At 36.8% G+C, this 19190-nt stretch overlaps 2 protein-coding genes across 18 annotated transcripts in view; one reads left to right on the top strand and one right to left on the bottom strand.

Annotated features, from left to right (window-relative positions):
- The window catches only part of mpdz (multiple PDZ domain crumbs cell polarity complex component), a 130814-nt gene extending 111883 nt beyond the window's left edge, over nucleotides 1–18931 (top strand). For 7 of the 15 annotated variants that reach the window (XM_079638510.1, XM_079638511.1, XM_079638508.1 and 4 more), the window contains 18 exons: nucleotides 1130–1326; nucleotides 2012–2103; nucleotides 2182–2254; nucleotides 3569–3610; nucleotides 3722–3814; nucleotides 5451–5544; nucleotides 5639–5784; nucleotides 7636–7719; nucleotides 7831–8024; nucleotides 11096–11243; nucleotides 12095–12181; nucleotides 12601–12670; nucleotides 12749–12786; nucleotides 16472–16594; nucleotides 16725–16829; nucleotides 17482–17570; nucleotides 18457–18580; nucleotides 18657–18931. In XM_079638510.1, the coding sequence (XP_079494636.1) occupies nucleotides 1130–1326; nucleotides 2012–2103; nucleotides 2182–2254; nucleotides 3569–3610; nucleotides 3722–3814; nucleotides 5451–5544; nucleotides 5639–5784; nucleotides 7636–7719; nucleotides 7831–8024; nucleotides 11096–11243; nucleotides 12095–12181; nucleotides 12601–12670; nucleotides 12749–12786; nucleotides 16472–16594; nucleotides 16725–16829; nucleotides 17482–17570; nucleotides 18457–18580; nucleotides 18657–18803 (1946 nt within the window). In that variant the 3' untranslated portion in view covers nucleotides 18804–18931. Of the gene's footprint in view, nucleotides 1–1129; nucleotides 1327–2011; nucleotides 2104–2181; nucleotides 2255–3568; nucleotides 3611–3721; nucleotides 3815–5450; nucleotides 5545–5638; nucleotides 5785–7635; nucleotides 7720–7830; nucleotides 8025–11095; nucleotides 11244–12094; nucleotides 12182–12600; nucleotides 12787–16471; nucleotides 16595–16724; nucleotides 16830–17481; nucleotides 17571–18456 lie in introns of all 15 variants that reach the window. The other 8 variants (XM_079638515.1, XM_079638520.1, XM_079638518.1 and 5 more) reach the window with 3 other exon arrangements.
- LOC307012232 (equilibrative nucleoside transporter 2) overlaps nucleotides 18619–19190 on the bottom strand; it is a 37285-nt gene continuing 36713 nt past the window's right edge. For all 3 annotated transcript variants that reach the window (XM_079638653.1, XM_079638654.1, XM_079638652.1), the window contains one exon: nucleotides 18619–18758. In XM_079638653.1, coding sequence (XP_079494779.1) covers nucleotides 18737–18758 — 22 coding nt within the window. In that variant the 3' untranslated portion in view covers nucleotides 18619–18736. The remainder of the gene's footprint in view (nucleotides 18759–19190) is intronic.

Below are 19190 nucleotides of genomic sequence, written 5' to 3'. Positions count from 1 at the left end.
TACTTTTTCTTTGTAGAAATTAGCATATATGCCAAACACTCAGGTCCGCTACTGACCTTTCTGTTGACAGTCAGAGAGATATAAGGTCAACCGCGGGAAATGTAACAAAAGAATACCGCGAAATTCAGTGCGGTCAATATGACCGTCTATGGCCGAAATAGGTAAATATGTACGTTTGTTTTTTTGCCTTGTGTGTAATTTATATGAAAAACATTTTAAATGAAAATACAGACACTTTTAGGAAAAGTCGGGTACCAGCAGGATTTTATTTATTTTTTCAACAAAGTTATTGCAGATATAAAATTCAAAACTGTCAAAATGATCGTCATGGCCGTTCTACACTCAAGTGACTTTTAATTTCATCAGTGCATTTTTTTAAATGTACTTTTGCTAATATGTAAATACACTACAAGTGCAGATTCAATGCTATTACAGTTTTTTAAAATTGCTTTCACGCTTAAAGTGGCACTTGAGAAACCATTCACTCAAATACCTAATCTTCAGACAGAGTGTGCAAAACTGCAAGCACGTTATCTGTTTAGTTCAGTTCAGTTCAATAGCTGTAAAATGTATCAATTGTGCAACAATTGTGCATACAGCATTTGTGCACATACATGTATGTGTGAGCGCTATGACAAACTCCTGGACACTACTGCACACTGAACAAGCAAAAGACACAATACACAGTAGTAACGTTTTACATTTTACACATCCGTATAGTTGAACATGTTTATGGCTAATCATTATGCTTGTGTGTAGAGTAACTTTTAGTAAGTTTTAGCATTGTTGTGCTTTTGCAAGAGATGTGTGATGTTTTGCATCTTGTGTGCATGTTTTGTGTGTAGAGTTTTGAGAAATGGAGTCATAGTTTTAGAAATTGTGTAAGCAATTTTTAAAAACTTCTTTTTCACAAGTGGGTTCACTTTATTGAACTGTAAACCTTTTTATGGGGTGGTAATAAGACAGAAATGATCTGCAGCAATAATGTAGTGACACTACAAATTACAGGTATAATTTACAAGCTTAAGCATTTAACTGCAGGCCTCAGCACCACTGCAGAAATGCTCCTTGATTCAGTTGCTCTAACATATTAGTGTGTGTGTGCGTGTGTGTGTGTGTGTGTGAGAAGAGAAGGTAACGGAGCGGTACGGTCGTTTACCGGGTCAGTTCCACATGATAGAGTTGGAGAAAGGCCGCACAGGTTTGGGTTTGAGCCTGGCAGGGAACCGGGACCGTTCACGCATGAGTGTGTTTGTGGTGGGCATTGATCCCAACGGGGCCGCCGGGCGAGACGGTCACATCGTGGTGGGCGATGAACTGTTGGAGGTGAGTGTGTGTAACGCATTAGTTTGGCCCATTGTGAAAAGAACTGCACTTGAGTATACTTTTAAAAGAAGAGTACTTATTACATAAAAAAAAAACATACTTTAAAAGAATATGCTTATGTGTGAACTGAATGTTAACGTATCGGACACTTAATTGCGTGTATTGTGCATTATAATATGTATTATAGTCTAATTTACAATTAGCTAAACTTTAGAGTGCTTAAGTAAGACTTAATTCAAATATGCTTTAATGTAATTTCGGCTACACTTCATTTTAAGGCGACGGACAGTAGTTACATTTTACCTACTCAAATAAGTACTGAGTAAGGTTTGGTTATGGTCATATTTTACTGTTATTACTATAGTAAGTACATGTCGTAACTTGTAACTACTCACAATAACGACACCTTACAATAAAGTGTTACTGTAAATTCTATTGAAACTTGAAGGTCAACTACTTAAACATATTATGTGAAATTACACATTTGTAATGATAGCTGTAATTTACTACATTTAAAATATATTTATTTTAAATGTAATATTGAATGACACTACAGTTAAAATTATAATCAAGTACTTGTCTGAAGTGTTCTCTCTTTAAGTACAATTAAATGTCCTTGTTTTATCTGCAATTCCAGTGTTTTAAGTTAAACTACAGGTGCTGATTAATCTTGTCGCCTTTGCAGATAAATGGTCAGGTTCTGTACGGCCGCAGTCATCAAAACGCCTCTGCCATTATTAAAAGCGCCCCCTCAAAAGTCAAGATCATCTTCATCCGGTAGGCCAAAGGTTTTATTGTGTAGTTATGAAGGGATTTTGAAGCCTGTTTCCTGCTGACACATGTGGTTTGTTTCAGAAACGGAGATGCTTTGGGTCAGATGGCTGTCGGACCAATGAAGGAGACAGACTCACTAGACACACACACAGAGGTAAACTCACACTCACCTGTGTCTAGCTATCTTCACGTGCTTATACCATATATGAGTATTATCACTACATAATAACACAAACCCTAACCCTAAAAGACAAAAAAAAAAGACAAAAAAAGAAGAAGCTATTGTAAGAACTTCTGGGACAATTATATTATAGTTATCCCCAAACTATAGTGAAGAGAACCCACAAAAGCATTTTTTTTTAAATTAAGTGAAAAAGAAGTGTGCTTAATTGTATGAATTGTATTGAATGTGCGCTTGCAGTGTACTTCAAATCTTACATGTTTAAAATGTAAAAGATAAAAAAATTTAAGTGAATTTTAAATAGTTTAATGTTTGGTCAACCTTTTAACAAGTGCACTGATTTGTATGTGTTGAATAGCATACTAAAGCACATTTAAAGTACTTGATTTTAATTTAAACTGTACTGTGTTCTTTGATATTACAGGAAACGTTAATATATTTTAAATGTTCTAAATTGCAACTTCATCATTACAAAGGATTAATTACAAATATATTTAAATACATGACATAGACGTTTCAGTTGAAATTATTTTATTTTACCATAAATGCTTGTCAGTACGTTCAGCAGTTCACTTTAACCATATTTCAAAGACAATATAAAGATGTACTTAAGTTCATTTGAAGTTAAAACATTTCAGCTAATTGCATTTAAAATTCAAACTGTAATACATTTTCATTTAATTGGAATTAATATGCAGTTAACTGTCAGAAAACATTACATTCAGTTCTCACTAAATTATTTCCGTAATAATACTATTTTTAAAAGTATGCTTTAGTGTACTTCGTTTTCACAAGGGAGGTAAACAGGCACACATTAAACATTACCAAAGTATGTAAAACGAATTGTCATTCATTAGTTTAAGCACTTTATTTCTTTTTTATTGATTCATTCATTCCTAAGATAGAGCTATCCGTTAGCATTCCTGTTCACTTGAATAGCTCAATTTCCTGCTATTAAGAGCCCTCTAAAAGCATAGCAAATATTTCATAATAGTATAGTATTAGTATATTTAAATGTTTCTCACAAAAAAAATAACATGTATTTTATCAGAATATATAAATCACTTTTCAAATGGCCTTCAATGGAGAAAGATTTTAACTGAAGCCTTTTGGCCGCATGATGTAGTTACACAATCTTCCTAACTTCTGAATCTAAACAGCCGTGCCCTCAACATTTGGTTTGTTTGTATGTTCGTTCGGTCATTCATTCATTCACACTGTATGTTTATCCATTAATTTGTTAAGTCATCATCATGTTTAATGTGTTGTTTCTTTTTTCCGCCCCAGCCGGAGACACTAGACATGATCCAACACATAACTCTTCCTGTGGTAAGACAGTTCGTCAGTTCTCTTTTGACTGTGTTTGTGCAGTTTCTCTCTCTGTCCTGCGGATGTTAAGTGCTTTCTTTCTTTGTCTCTTTATCGATCTCGTGGATGAAGGTGGATGGAGGGGTGGGTATCGTCCTGAAGGAGGATGACAGCAGGAACGGATGCATCATTCACAGTGTAGATGAGAATGGAGCAGCTGGAAGGGTATGAATTACTATTGTCTAGGTGCAAAATTAAAGACAACAGAAACGATCTCCACAACCCATTTTACTTTTGTAATGTGACATATTTTTGATATTCAACCAGAGAACAATATAGGGTTTGAAATGTTGGTAAAAGTGGTGCCTGTTTGACAGGTTGGTGGGGCAAGGATGAAATATAAGAGGACTTTGTGATGCAGGGCTCTCGCACCCGCATTTCAACTCGTTCACACGCTCACACCTTTTATTTCTCACTCTGAGGAGTAAGGGATCCTAAGTAATACTTGTCCCGCTATACAATTAATGGACGAGGCGCAGGCAAACAGAGGAAAGTTCTCTGCCGAGTTCATAGCATCTGTCTCGAGTTATACAGAGTTAATTGCCAGCTACCAGCCAATCAGAAATTAGAATGAGTTGTTTCCGGGTAAATTACATGTTTCCGCTGCAAGCATGTTCGTTACTAGGCAACACGCGCACACACGGAGTGAAAGTTGGAAGAGCAAGATCTGATGAATGAGGTTTGCGGTAGGAACCTCATAATTTTGTATTTTTTTAGCATTCCTGGACGAAATCTCTTGCCTGTGATCAAAGACAGTGAGAGCTGATGTTGAGGAGTATAGCCAAATTTGTGCAAAATTATTTTTGATGCAGTCAAAAATTCTCCAACTGTATTTAAAAGGGTCATTGGATGCAAAATTCACTTTTATATGGTGTTTGCATATACATGTGTCTTTGCAGTGTGTGGACACAACCACCATACAATGAAAAAATCCTCAAAAAGCCATAAAGTTGTTGCTCATTATCATTTAAAGAGACATGCACCGGTCGCTGTGAACTGAGCTGTTTTTGAGGAGGTAAAAAGGGTGTTGTTTTACACAACCATTGAGGAATTTTAATCAAAGTATGTAACAAACTTTACATGAAGATCCAAAAGAATGATACCAACTTGTCGAAAAAGGCCATCCGATGACCCCATTAAAGGTGACCGGTTTGAGCAGATTTGGAAGGCTGTCTACGATTGCCAAAATGGTTTTAATTTCCATTTGTGCTGGCCAATTATGAACAATAGGCAAAATTGAACTGCTAGCAAAAATTCTATATTTGGGTGGCTCCTCCCCTAACAGATCTCACTCCAAACTTTTGATAAAACTTGAGAGCCCTGATGATGTTAGCTGAAAATGAAAGTCGGAGCATTTTATGACATTTTAATGATTACAAAAATGTACTTTTTGCAAGTAACTTGCACTGATGAATAAAAATAGTAAAGTGTATTAGGAAGCTAAATTGGGTCCATTTTAATTTCATGTTGGCTCTAATGTGTGTGTGTGTGTGTGTGTGTGTGTGTGTGTGTGTGTGTGTGTGTGTGTGTGTGTGTGTGTGTGTGTGTGTGTGTGTGTGTGTGTGTGTGTGTGTGTGTGTGTGTGTGTGTGTGTGTGTGTGTGATATAAATACATGAAGATATAAACATGAACAGTTTTCTTTGAAGCTGCTTTGAAACAATGTGTATTGTAAGAAGCGCTACAAATATTTTGGTTTGACTTTTTATGTGCGTCTTTGCTAGTTTCTGTACCGTATGGCTGTCTCTCAAACCCTAGTGAGCTGCCTACCTAGAGTGTGTCAAACCTGTGTGTGTGTTTCAGGACGGTATGATTGCTGTGGGACACAAGCTGCTTGCAGTAGATGATGAGATGGTGCATGTTTCTGTGTCATCATCAGAGACAGAGCCAATCAGGAGTAAGAAGGAGGGGCCTGGGAGTTATTAAAGGAAAACTTATTCATGAATAAATCTGAACCTGATCTTTGTCATCATGATGATTGCGTGTTGCAGATTCGAGCAGATGTTCCACACCGGGGACCTTGGCGTCTGATCCAGCTACGTGTCCCATCATCCCCGGCTGTGAGACCACTATAGAGATCTCCAAGGGGAGAACAGGACTGGGGCTCAGCATCGTGGGCGGCTGTGACACTTTACTGGTGAATAACCTCACTAACGTTTAAAGTATGTTTTTGTGAGACTTTGTTTCCCAGCAGACTGACATAAACTTGTGCAATATTACACTGGAGACTGTATACCAAAATGTATACAAACTTGTACAGTCAAAATTTTAAGGGGTCATGAACTGCATTTTTGTTATTATTTTATGTTTCTTGAGATGCACTATGTTTCTTGAGGTGATGTTAGTATGAATTTTACATTTTAAATTTTTTTTCATCATGTAGAAATAAAAGGCCATTTTCTACCCTGATTTTAGTATTTTTGTCTGCTCTGGGACTTCAATGTAAACGCCCAGTTTTTTGTCTGACTGTACATGAATTATTATCAGAAATCACTGACCACAAATTAGGCATTAAAATTAACACAGTTACTTAGATGTTGTGGCATTACTGTCGGATCCATATCTTACAGTAAAAGTCTGTTTACAAAGCCTGCGCCGAAATTGCTACTGATTTACCAAAGTATCCACAGTGAAATTTACAGAACAAATACCGGTAATGTTCAACTGAGAAATTTACATAGCTGAAAATAAATAATCACTTTCCTAGCATTAGGATCCTTTGGAAGGTAATGTTCATTTTAGTCTCTCCTCATCTCACTAATGTGCCAGAGGCCGGGCCAAACATGCGATGATGTAGAAGTAGGCATTGATTTTCTTAGAGGCCGTCTCTCGTCACACTATTACATGATAATGTGACAGAATCCGAAACGAGTCGTTTTCTGACCTTGGTTTCAATAAAATCTCTTTTTGGACTAACAATGAAGTTATAAGTTTTTAAAATTTGCAGGATGTTTTATAATACAACTTCAAAAGATCAAGGACAATTTTATTTCTCTATTCATAACCCCTTTAAATTGTATTCATAACTAATACATATCAGCTTTCACCATGAATCTTTAAATTCAAATGGTCTCCAAATCTGTAATGATCCAGCTGGGGATCGAACTCGGGTCTCCGATATGTGTGTGTGTGTGTGTGTGTCCTTGATGCTGACCACTCCACCACTGGAGGAGGTTGAACCCAAGTGCAGAGGAATTTGAAAACAATGAGATCTCAAAAGTCTGAGTTTTATCTTTGCCTCTTTACTTCAGAGAAAAAAGTATTACTGTGCGTTCGCGTACGCGCTATTCGCGTCCGGTGTGAACGCACCAAGAGGCAACACTTTAAATGAATGTGTCACAGGGAGGCAATACAAAAAAGGGTAATCCAAAACAGAAGAGATATCCTTAATCGTGAGTCCAGAAACATATATCCAAGAGTCCACAAAAAGGAAACAAAAAACATAGAATCCAAGTTCAAAAATAGAAGGCAGGAAAAATCTCAGACCCAAAGAATCCTCGAGAATGACAACACTAGACCAACATCAGGACTGAACAAGAACAAAAAGGCAGTGGGGCCTTAAATAGGGTTGGTCATTAGTAGTAATTCAACACAGGTGAGGGCATTACTTACAACAATTTAACAAAGGAGAATTAATCTGGGTTGAAATAACGCCATCTAGTGGTAAAGTCAAGGGGTAAACGCCATCTAGTGGTAAAGTCAAGGGGCTTCAGACAAAACATTACACAAATCAAAGTTGGTAAGTTAATACCAGGTGTAAACGGCCATAGTCGTGTAAGTGTTCTCTCTTTAAGGACATTTAAGTGGCCTTTTATTTCATTCATATATTATCTGTTTTTGTAGGTTTTAAAAATATATATATACTTTAAAGGTTTGAAGTACACTACATGTGCACATTCAATACAATCAAACACTTATTTTCATAAGGGTTTAGGAACTCATTTATAAGAACATACAGTATATAAAGACTGAATTTGTCTGTGTTCAGGGAACTATAATAATTCATGAGGTGTACGAGGAGGGAGCCGCCTCTAAAGATGGCCGACTGTGGGCAGGAGATCAGATTCTGGAGGTAAAATCCTGACCATCAGACACTCTTCTGACTAGACTAGGCTTGATTTCATGTCAACTTCATTTCAGCCATTCTCTTCCTCTCTCTTTGTAACCCACTCTCTCTCAACAGGTGAATGGTATAGACCTGCGTGTGGCGACGCACGATGAGGCGATCAATGTTTTGCGCCAGACTCCGCAACACGTTCGTCTGTCAGTCTTCAGAGATGAAGGTCAGTATAAGGAAGAAGAACTGTGGGACGCACTGACTATTGAGCTTCAGAAGAAACCAGGCCGTGGTCTTGGACTCAGCATCATCGGGAGAAGGTATTAGAACACTAGTTGAAGGTATAAACCAGTAAAGTGTGATTTAAAGGGGTCATGAACTGCATTGTTTTATTGTTTCATGATGTTTCCTGGGGTGCACTTATAATGTAAGTATGTAAGTAATGTAAGTAAGCATTTTCCTAGCCTGATTTTAGCCTCTGATTTGAATGTTTTGTTTGAAGGGGCGTGTCTGCGGTGAGACTTCAGTGTAAACGCCCACTGCTGTGATTGGTTGATATCTTTACATATGAAATAGCTAGCATTACATGTGGAACTCTCTCGAAAACTTTTATCACATTTGTACTATTGCTGTTCTCAAGGTTAACTACTCATGAAAAGTAAAAATTATAGCATTACAATTATATTTATGGCATTATATTTAGATTGTGGCATGAAAGGTTGCTGTGATGAGCACAGCCGATCACAGACATGAATGCAGTATACCTGTCAACATTTGGGAGGGGGAGGGGGGGGCTTGGTTAGAAATAAAAATATTCTGTGATTACTCACGATAAAAACCTTATGTTTTTTATATATTTTATAATGTCATAATTTCACATTTAATCTCCAAATTAATGTAGAAACAACAAAGACAGTATATTTTAAATATTTGTCTAAAAGGTAGGAAATATACAGAAATTGAATAACATTATCAAACAGTTTGCACTGCATAAATGTTAAATTATACATAGATTAATCCTTATTAAAGTTACAAATGTTCTTTTGTCAAGAGCAGTGAGTGTTTTTCTCTGTTCCCTTTGTTCTTTGATTAACTTTACTGACAGAAAGCTTTATTTGGCTACTGTCCCTTTAAGAGCAGCCACTGCTGACAGAGACGGTTGAGCTCACAAATGGGTTGAAATGTTTATGATGTGTTGATTCCGCGAGTAGGATGGGTTTCAGAACTGAAAACTTCCTTGTTAGTCCAAAATCAGCTTTTATTGTTCCCAGGCCCAGCGGACGATTGGAATCTGGAATCCGTTAGCAAACTTGTATTATGTTGTAGGCTACACATGTGAACTTCATCGCAGAGCTGCTATGAGAGTCACTTCATTTCACCATTTCATTTGATAAAATTATTGTCATTCATTCTTATCATATACACACAGAAACTGTAATGTCTTTATGACAACCTGTCAAAATAAAAGTTAGGTATAACTTGAAGAAATTATAACTATTGCACAATAGAGTATACTTCAAGTAGGCCTAATAATAATAATAATAATAATAGTTTATTAAAACACACAGAAACTCAAATGTCTACAAACCACCAAAATAAAAGTTCGGTCTAACTCAAAGAAATTATGAAAGAAATTGCACAGTAAAATGTACTTAATTTTTTTTTTTATAATAATGAAATCTATTAAAACGTTATTTTAAAAAGGAATATCACACAAGTTTTCATACGTTTTAAGTTAAACCGTAATCTTGCCAAAACAATAAAACATTTTTTTTTTCAAAAACACCATTAATGTTATTGTTATTATTTTTTTTTGTGTGAAAATTGTCAGCTGATAAAACCTGTGCTTCAGGGACCATATTCATATAACATCTAAGGCTAAATGTAGCTCTTAAATTTGAGTTAGATGGCGATTAGCACTAAACAGTAGAAAATCAGCCCAGTCTCTCCCCAGCTGAAAATGTCATTGGCTGTTAAAGTCTTGTGTTGCTTATAATAAATTGACATGTTAATTACACTTAGTCTTTCATAATGCTCTCAATTACATGTCGATGCATTCTGTATGCATTAGTGAGTGTGATGGTGCTTATGAGGTGACGCTCTGGGACGGGTTAGTATGAGGCGGGCGGGTATCACAGTATACTCACTACAACAAACTAGACTACACCACTGCTTTCAGGATATTTTTATAATATGATGACCTCTTATAAGTCAGAACCTCAAGGAAAATTTGATTTCTCAGTTCATGACCCCTTTACCGTAATCATTTGGGTGTCCGGCGCATATTTTTGCCCATTGCACTTTGTCCTGTATTTTAGCATCTTTAGTGCACGAACAGCTGAGAATGCCTTATTATTTATTGCATTTTAATAATTTTTCTATGCATGTCAAAAATTACAAATTAGAATGGAAAATAAATTAAGACTGATGCATGTGAAAGAATCACCTTTTGCATTCTGCAACATCAGCTGTTGCTGAATTGATATGTGTGTAATGGTGCATGAATATTAAATTAAAACTTCATATTGACAATAAACAAATGTACACAAACATCCTTTTAAATGCAATTTTGACAGTCTACTTTTCAGATTAGCCGTAGATCTAAGATATAATTCCTCTTATGAAAAACAAGTAGGCCTACACTTTATCATACTTTAAAGAGCACTTATGAAAATAATATACTTAAGTGCAAACTGAATGTAATGTATTTAAAAAATGTATTACTTGGCAATTGCAATTAAATGAAAATGAATTACAGTTTACATCTATATTAAATGTAATTAGTTGAACTGTGTTTTTGACCCTCTTAAGTAGGAATATAAATATGTAAATACATAATTACTTCTATTATTTTTTTAAATATGGTTAAAGTGAACTGCTGAATGTACCGACAAGCATTTATGCTAAACTAAAATATATTTTTATATAATTTCTGTTTAAACTTGTATGGTATGTATTTAGATATTTTATTGTAATTACACATTTGTCATGATAAAGTTGCAATTTAGTACATTCAAATATTTTAACTTTAAAAAACACACTACAGTTTAAATTATAACCAAGTATTTTACATGTGCTTTAGTGTTTTAGTCAACACAAAAGTGTACTTCTTTAAAGCACGACAAAAGAGTATTAAAACAAAAGTGTACTTTAGTTTGTTAAGAAACATTGTCATGAAAGTGTACTCTCTAAGTACACTTAAGTGACCTTTTATGTATTTATTCATTATTATTATATTATCTGCAAGTAAAAAATATGCTTTTAATATTTGAAGTACACTACAAGTACATTCCCTACAATTAAGCGCACTTCTTTTTTACAAGGGTCCATACATGAATATTCAGCTCTGTGTTCCCCATGTGCTAACAGTGATGGACTGTCTCTGTCTCAGGAACGACACCGGAGTCTTCGTGTCAGACATCGTGAAGGGTGGAGTCGTGGAGACTGACGGACGCCTCATGCAGGGAGATCAGATCCTTTCGGTGAATAGAGAGGACGTGCGTTCAGCCACACAAGAGTATGTGGCCTCGCTGCTCAAGGTGAATGAGTCTTTCTGTTAAATGGGGGCCTGTGCCTTTTCCATTTTGGCAAGATTATTGAAAGATATAAAACTCTCAGTCATATCTGGCATACCACTGAGTGATCCAATGGGCTATTAAAGGTTTAATCTTTGTTTTTGTATACTTTGTATAGTTTTTGTGTAAACATTATGAACATGATATTTCCAATTAGATTTTATTTTTATATTTTGTTTTCACTCTAATTTTAGTTAAAGTTTTGTGTTTTTGTCATTATTAGTTTTTATTCATTTTTATTTATTTAAGTTTTAATTGTACTTATTTCAGTGCTTTAAATGAAAATGAGAAATGTTGCCTTGGCAACTACATTTTAGCCTTTTTTCAGTTAATTTTGATTTAAGCAACAAAATGCTTTTTATGGTTTTAGTTTTAGTTAATAACTGCGGTGAAAAGCGGAGGAAGTAATGTGTGATAAGGAGAATATTTAGCAAAGCATTATAATAAGTCAATAAAATGCTGTCACCATTTACATTTAACTAAGTTGCCATATATTAAATATAATTCTCTTATAAGCTGTGAATCAATAAGGACAAGATAGACTCCTGAAAATGTTTAACAATGTCTCCAAAACATTTAATTGCATCTGAAATAGTGAAACCTAACACTCATTAACTAAAAGAACTACGGTACATACTAACATGTTTTATGTCTATTTGACAAACAGTTAAATTGAATTAGCCTCCCCCAGTGATGTCACTTCCTCATGTCGTTTAAAGAGGCAGTTGTGATTGATCTAGTGTGAATGTGAAAAACCAATATACATTTTACCACACACAGATATTAATCGCATAAACTGATTTGTTTTCCCTCAGAATTGTGCTGGTCCAATCAGATTGGATGTGGGTCGTTTTAAGGCGGGGCCTTTCCACTCGGAGCGCCGTCTGTCTCAGTGCAGTCAGGTCAGACACACATCCACACACTGCAAAACTGAAGATCTTAGCCCTTCGCACAATTATTAAACACTCACACTTGTGTTTTTGTTGTGCTGGTGGGTGCACACCCTGATATCCAACTTACAGCTATGAAGCCACGATCCCAAAATACATTCTCACATGATTCATTTATTATTATGAAATAGTTAAAGCAGTAAAGCAGCTCTAGAGAAGACAAATAGTGTAACTTCAGCTCAATTCAGTTCATTTTTTAAGTTTTACTCAATAACAACACTGGTGTGTATCTGTCGTGTGTGTGCAGATTATGCTGCGTTCAAGCCATGTTGTAATTACCGTAAATAAAGCTCCGTACAACACTTTCGGATCGTTCTCGCGGTACTTTGATTTCATTCAGCAATCGATCTGTCTCTGTGTTTTCTGTGCAGATAAGCGAGACAGGCAGCGGTAAAGTCACTCCCGCAGCTGTACAGGGTGATGCAGAGGAAACGCATGAATGTATGAGAAGTTCATCTGCTAAACTACAAATATTCAGCTTCATTCTTGATTTCCAACCGTTCCTTTCTTGCTTTGCAGTGCTGGACAAAGACGTCAGGACGGTTGAATTCACAAAGGTCAGTTACAGTGATTCAGGCCTGTTCACACAGACAAACAATATTTGCCGAAATTTCAAACTATGTTTCTATTGACCGGTGTTGAACAGGGATGAAATCTGTACGTTTTTCTTTCCGTTGTTTTTCATTTGACGTTTTACAAAAAACTCGCTGACAAATAAATGAAGATCTTTTCGAAGTGATATTCAAAAAAGGCAGCATCCATTTATGATTTTAATAAATATACAGTGAATATGTTATTACTGCATACTGCATATTTTGCACTTAGCCTCTGACAAACAATAAAGATTTTAAGATTAAGGGCCAATCCCAATTCTACCCCTTACCCCTTCACTTACCCCTTCCCCTCTGTTTTGCTCGTGCACGTGGAGGGGTAGGGCTGTCTCGATTCTCTTTTGGTTGGAGGGGGAGGGCTAAGGGGAAGGGCCAGATAGCCCTTCAAACGAAGATTTTTCGGGACCACACTTCAAACGAAGGGGTATGAGAAGTGTCACTGCATACACCGGCTACAGACGCAAAATGGCTGCCCAAGCAAAAAATTAGACCATAAATGTAAGAATTGTTGACTTTAATAAGTATTTTAACAACAAATAATGATTTGCTTTATGTTACATTCAATCTTGTGTTCATATTTACGGTCAGTTCCTTCAAAGAAACGTTTGTAAAAAAATCTCCTCTCCCCCGAACAAAGCACACAAGCTACTGGTGCGTTCAAGTCATCTCGTAAAGATCGTATTTATGAGTTGAACGCACATGAACGCCACACAATGTCGTATTTCACACAGTTTAACACAGTAAATAAATAAATAGGTCAAAATAGGACAAACATAGGTCTGTACCTCCAACGTCTTAATACAACACCACAGAAAACAAGTCCTGTGCATCTTGGAAGTTTGTGATAAACATCGGCGCATCTCCTGTGACGTAGGCGACGACGTATAATGACGTGTAACGGTGTAGTAGTGGTGTCCCATTTCTTAGGGGAATATTTTCACCCCTATGCCTTGCCACTCTGTTTCAAGGGTCAAGGGGAAGGGGAAGGCGAAGGGTTAGGGGTAGACGAAGGGGAAAGGGGTAGAATTGGGATTGGGTGACGTCACTTCTTGTTGACGTTCAAAGTATTGTCAAACTAAACGGAGGCTAGCTAGACCCTCCCTCCTCCTCATCCCGTCTCCTCCCCCTCCCTTCGTTTCCCAGTGAGCATAAACAACGGCTCCGTCAGAAACAAATTTAGTCAAAGTTGTCAATAGTCTATAAATGAACATTCAAATTCATAACAAACAGTGGGTGAATACAATCATTCACACAAGCTGTCGCCCTACTATGAGTTTGCTTGATCATTTACAATAGAGATCGATCGCTAGCTGCCATAAACCTATATGCTGTATTCACTAAAGTTTGCGCTGACTGCATAGATCTAGCTAATTATATCCTTGTGTTGGTTAGGCAAACACGAACGTCCATTTAGAAAAACAAAAAAATGGATTTACCCTCCTGTCCAGCAAAAACAGAGCTACCTAGATGTCGGATTGGAAGCTCCTCTGCCGGCGGAGTTCTCGCCACCTTTCGAAGGCTTTTCCAATGTAAATTCGGGACTTTGCAACCGTCCTTATCCTTTTCCCTCTTTGCAATTTGTTCATCGGAACGTCGTCTCTTTGGTCGTGTGTCGGCCATATCAAACTTATAATATAATATAATTAATTCTATTAGAATATAAATATAGAATATAATTCTAACTTTCCTCTTCATGCTTCTCTCTCCTCCTCCACACACCCCTTCATGTGTACGCACACTAACCCCCCAAACCCTGCTTGTCGGTGATTGGCTGGAACCCTGTTTGTTATGTTTCGTGGTGCGGGTTGGCCGCATTTTTTTTACAGTGTGTTCAGGGGACAGGCAGCTAGCGGATAGTGATATGTTTGCTGTATTTGACTAAAAAAAATTTGGCCTAAAAAACGCGGGACATCGCTTATAGCACCTTTAATATAACATTTTGTGGCCAGTGTTATTTTAGTATCATTGATATACAATTACGGTATAGTTATTATAATTTTATTTTAGTTCTTCCAACGTAAAAGTATAATGAGAAATGTTTTTTTTGGTAACTAGCTGAAATAAAATAATTATGTTTTTTAATGTTTAATTTTTTCAGTTAATGGTTTTAGAGTACATTTACATGACAAAGTTGTACTAAAAATCTAAAAGTTTTTCCTTTGCTTCACACGAATTTGCAAAAATAACTAAAAACGCTGTATTATGCTGCCAGGCCAGTAGTTGGCGATGTCACTTTGTAAAGAAACACTATGCGCGTAATACACATGACGCCACCGTTTAAATTATTATTATTATTTTTTTCATTTACACGAAAGCGATAATGGTATCGTTTTCAAAAACTTGCACTTTGAAACCTGTTTTCAAAAGCTTGCATTTTCAGACCCCCAAAACGGCACTGTCATGAAATGAACGGCCAAAAAAAAGTTTGCCGTTATTGGTTGAAAACCGTGTAGTGTATACGGCCCGTCAGTTTTAAAATTGCAATAGTTCTTTCTTCCCTATTGTGACGTATATCCGAGTGAAACGGCTTCTGGGACAGGAACAAATGTAGGGCAGGGCTTGATTTTATCCGTGGGGAATTGATTGGATGGTTGGAGGGTTTGCTTTTGGTGACAGGTTGTCCCACCCTTGTGCTAGTAAACATGTCATCAGAGAAGAGATGTCACTGCAAGAAGGAGTGTAATTTATTTAGATTAAAGTGCCCCTTATATGCTTTTTTAACATTTACCTTTCATGCAGTGTATACTATAGCTGTCTGTGAATGTAAAAGGTCTGCAAAGTTTTAAAGATCAGAGTGAACAACAAATAAATGTATTATCTTCTAAAAGAACGATTGATTCTGAACTGCCGCAACCATGTCACTAATTCCAGTCTTACTTCCTGCACGAGCTTATGTAGGCTTGTAATACATTTGCATAATGTTCACCTATGGTCGTCACTGGCTGCCCACGAACAACATCTACTTTGACACACACTCCAACACTGTAGCTGTAGCTGAGACTGGAAGAGTGTGGTTTGAGTTGTCAAAGAAAATCTACTTTGCATGCACTTTTTAAGGTTCAAAATGGCCTCCATAATTACTGTTCGTATCACTGTGTGTATCAAGTCCTCAAGAAGCCTCCTGAGCTGAAATTAAGATATGGTAATGAGCGTTTCGTTTCCGACATGTGCTGTAAGCAGTCAATCACATTCACAACAGACAGGGCCATCTGACCAATCAGAGTAGAGTATGGTCTCGGAATGGAGGGGTTTAGAGAGACCAGATCCTTGATAGAACGTATAAGACACTGTGAAAAGAGGTGATGCTGCAATGTCTACTATGAGAAAAGTAAAGTGGTTTTTGACTTTGGATGCATCTTAACCTGTTGTAGACCTCCGAAACTAAATTAGGAACCATCAAAATACCATATATGGGGCACTTTAAAGATTAAAGGCACATGAATAAAAAAAAAACAATGATGTGTATAGATAAATAATTTATAATAAATACTGCTGTATTCTATAACATCAAGAATTATCCATTTTGATTTCATGGTGACTTTAAATAACCCTGCCTTAGGGTGTGTGCTTTTGAACTTTTGAGTGTTTAGTTTGCGTTCTCTGTGTGATGGTGTGTGTGTGTGTGTCCCAGGGCCCGTCAGACTCTCTGGGCATCAGTATAGCTGGAGGAGTGGGCAGTCCTCTGGGAGACGTGCCTATATTCATCGCCATGATGAACCCCAGCGGCCTCGCCGCACAGACACAGAAACTCTTGGTACGTGTGAGTTGAAGATGTTAGAAGATTATTAGAATTTTTTTTTTTTTTTTGTCCACCAATAAAAGGTCTGATGCACTGAAAGGTATGTGAACCCCAATCTCTCATGTTTATTAACTGTGTGTGTTAGATTGGAGACAGGATTGTGTCTATCTGTGGAAACTTAACAGAGGGAATGACTCACAATAAAGCCGTTTCACTGCTGAAGAACACGACAGGCATCATACAACTACAGGTACACAACGACACACCACACACCAGTAGTGCTCACCCCATAATATCCCTTGTGAAAAAGAAGTACACTTCAGCATACTTAAAAAAGAAAACGTATAATTATTAAACAAATATTATACTTTAAAATAATATATTTAAGTGCAAACTAAATGTAATGTTTTCTGCCCCTTAATTGTACTTAAGTGTGTTAGGGAAGTCATGAAAGTACTCTCTTTAAGTACACTTAAGTGGCCATTTTAATTTATTATTATTATATACTTGTATTCTGTAAATGCAGGACTGTACTCTACAAGTACAGTTTTTAAAATATTATTTTTTTAAGATTTAAAGTGCACTTGAAGTGCACATTCTATACAATTAAGCGCACTTCTTTTTCACAAAGGATGCTATTAAATGACTGATTTCCAATGTGATGCTTACCCCATAGTGTGTTCAGCAAACTCTCTGCTTTCCTGGGCAATAATCATGGAAATAAATCAACTGTTGGAAATGTTCAATTGAGTAAAACATGTCAACTAGCTCTGGTCTCCAATTTGTTTCATGATATTTACCCAAAGAAGGAAAACATTGAAACATTAAAAAGAATAAAAGTAGTCTGGTAAGTATGTGTACATTGGGAATTCGCATTTTCTCACATAAGTGTGTATTTGTAGGTAGTTGCTGGTGATACAACAGTAACTGGACCCCCACCAGAGCAGACAGCAGGACTCACAGCCAGCAGCATTTTCCATGATGACCTGGGGTTCGTACACACACACACACGTTAGGTTTAGGTATCTTTGTGAGGACTCTCCGTAGACATAATGATTTTGAAACAATACAAGCTGTATATTCTCTCTCCTAAACCTACCCATCATCACATCTCTCTCTCTCTCTCTCTCTCTCTCTCTCACACACACACACTTCCAGGATGTAAAATCAACAGTCACCATGTGCCAAATGCCACTAAAAATTGGCTTTAGAGAGTAAATGAAATAAATGGATCATATTAAGTTGTAAGAATGATAATCATGACAAAATCATGACATGTACTTCACATTTTTATGAAAATGTGACTGCGGGTTTGTGAGAGATGGAAACAGTGCTGTGAAATTTTATATATATTTACAGTTCATATCAGATTTTCAACCAAAATAGATACAGTTATGTTCGATACTGTAGTTTTGAGTGTTTCACTTCTGCAGAAGAATTCTGGCCCAAATAAATGAGACACCAACACTGTTCATTTTACCACCAGACTCTACACAATGCTACTACAGACAAATCTGACCACATGGAATAAAAAAAATATAAATAAAAAACTATTTGCTTAATAGGTTAATAACAGTGTTTTTGTTGTTATTAACTAAAAATATTTTTTGCTAATTGAATTAAAACTGAAATAAAATAAAATATACCGTCCTAACTTTAAGTCAGTTGCATAAAAAGGTAGGTTGATCTAACCTGAATCGGAAAAGTAAGATTACCTCTTAGCTAACTGTTAGTTGGTCAAACTAGTTCTTAAGACATTCTTAACATAGTGGCTACATTTATGCAACTTGGCCTCTTATTTCTTCAAATTATGACCATAAACTTTAGTTTCAAATCTATTATACATGTAACTGTGCTCTTTTCTCTGTTTGGTCCAGTCCTCCGCAGTGTAAGAGCATTAGTTTGGAGCGAGGGCCTGATGGACTGGGCTTCAGTATTGTGGGGGGATTTGGCAGCCCACATGGTGACCTTCCCATCTACGTCAAAACCGTCTTCAGCAAGGTAACTTTAGTAGATAAAGAGCAGATGCCACAATATAGATGCATTGTAGAAGCATTATCTAATGTGTGTGTCTCAGGGAGCCGCGTCAGAGGACGGGCGTCTGAAGCGCGGAGATCAAATCGTCGCTGTCAACGGTCAGAGTTTGGAGGGCGTCACTCACGAAGAGGCCGTCGGTATTCTGAAGAAAACCAAAGGAACTGTCACACTCACTGTGCTGTCATAAACACACATACACACAGCTCGTTTAATACGTTTGTATTAGGTCCTTTAGTTGTTTTAAACACTGGAATACACACTTGAGTATGAATTGTGCCCGCTCATAGCATTGTTTACTGCTAGTTTGTGGAGAAACCAGCAGACTTACACAATCTGCCATTCTTTGCTGGGACTTTACATTGCATTTGTGCTTTAAAATGCAGAAAGTGCTCACAACTGCATGGCCAGATATTATATGCCTGGTTATAATATACTTCTTCGTTTGACAGTTCCTGCTGCTGTGATGCTAGAAAATGCACACATATCTCTCTTTACTGTTGTGTTAGAAAACTGGGTACAAATGGACCCCATTGGTTTCCATGAAATTTGCCAAAAATGTACACAATGAAAAACA

The sequence above is a fragment of the Phoxinus phoxinus genome (genome assembly GCF_949152265.1).
Source record: "Phoxinus phoxinus genome assembly, chromosome: 2".
NCBI classification, from domain to species: Eukaryota; Metazoa; Chordata; class Actinopteri; order Cypriniformes; family Leuciscidae; genus Phoxinus; species Phoxinus phoxinus.
The sequence above is the reverse complement of the archived record's forward strand: the minus strand, read 5'-3'. Positions and strand labels throughout refer to the sequence as shown.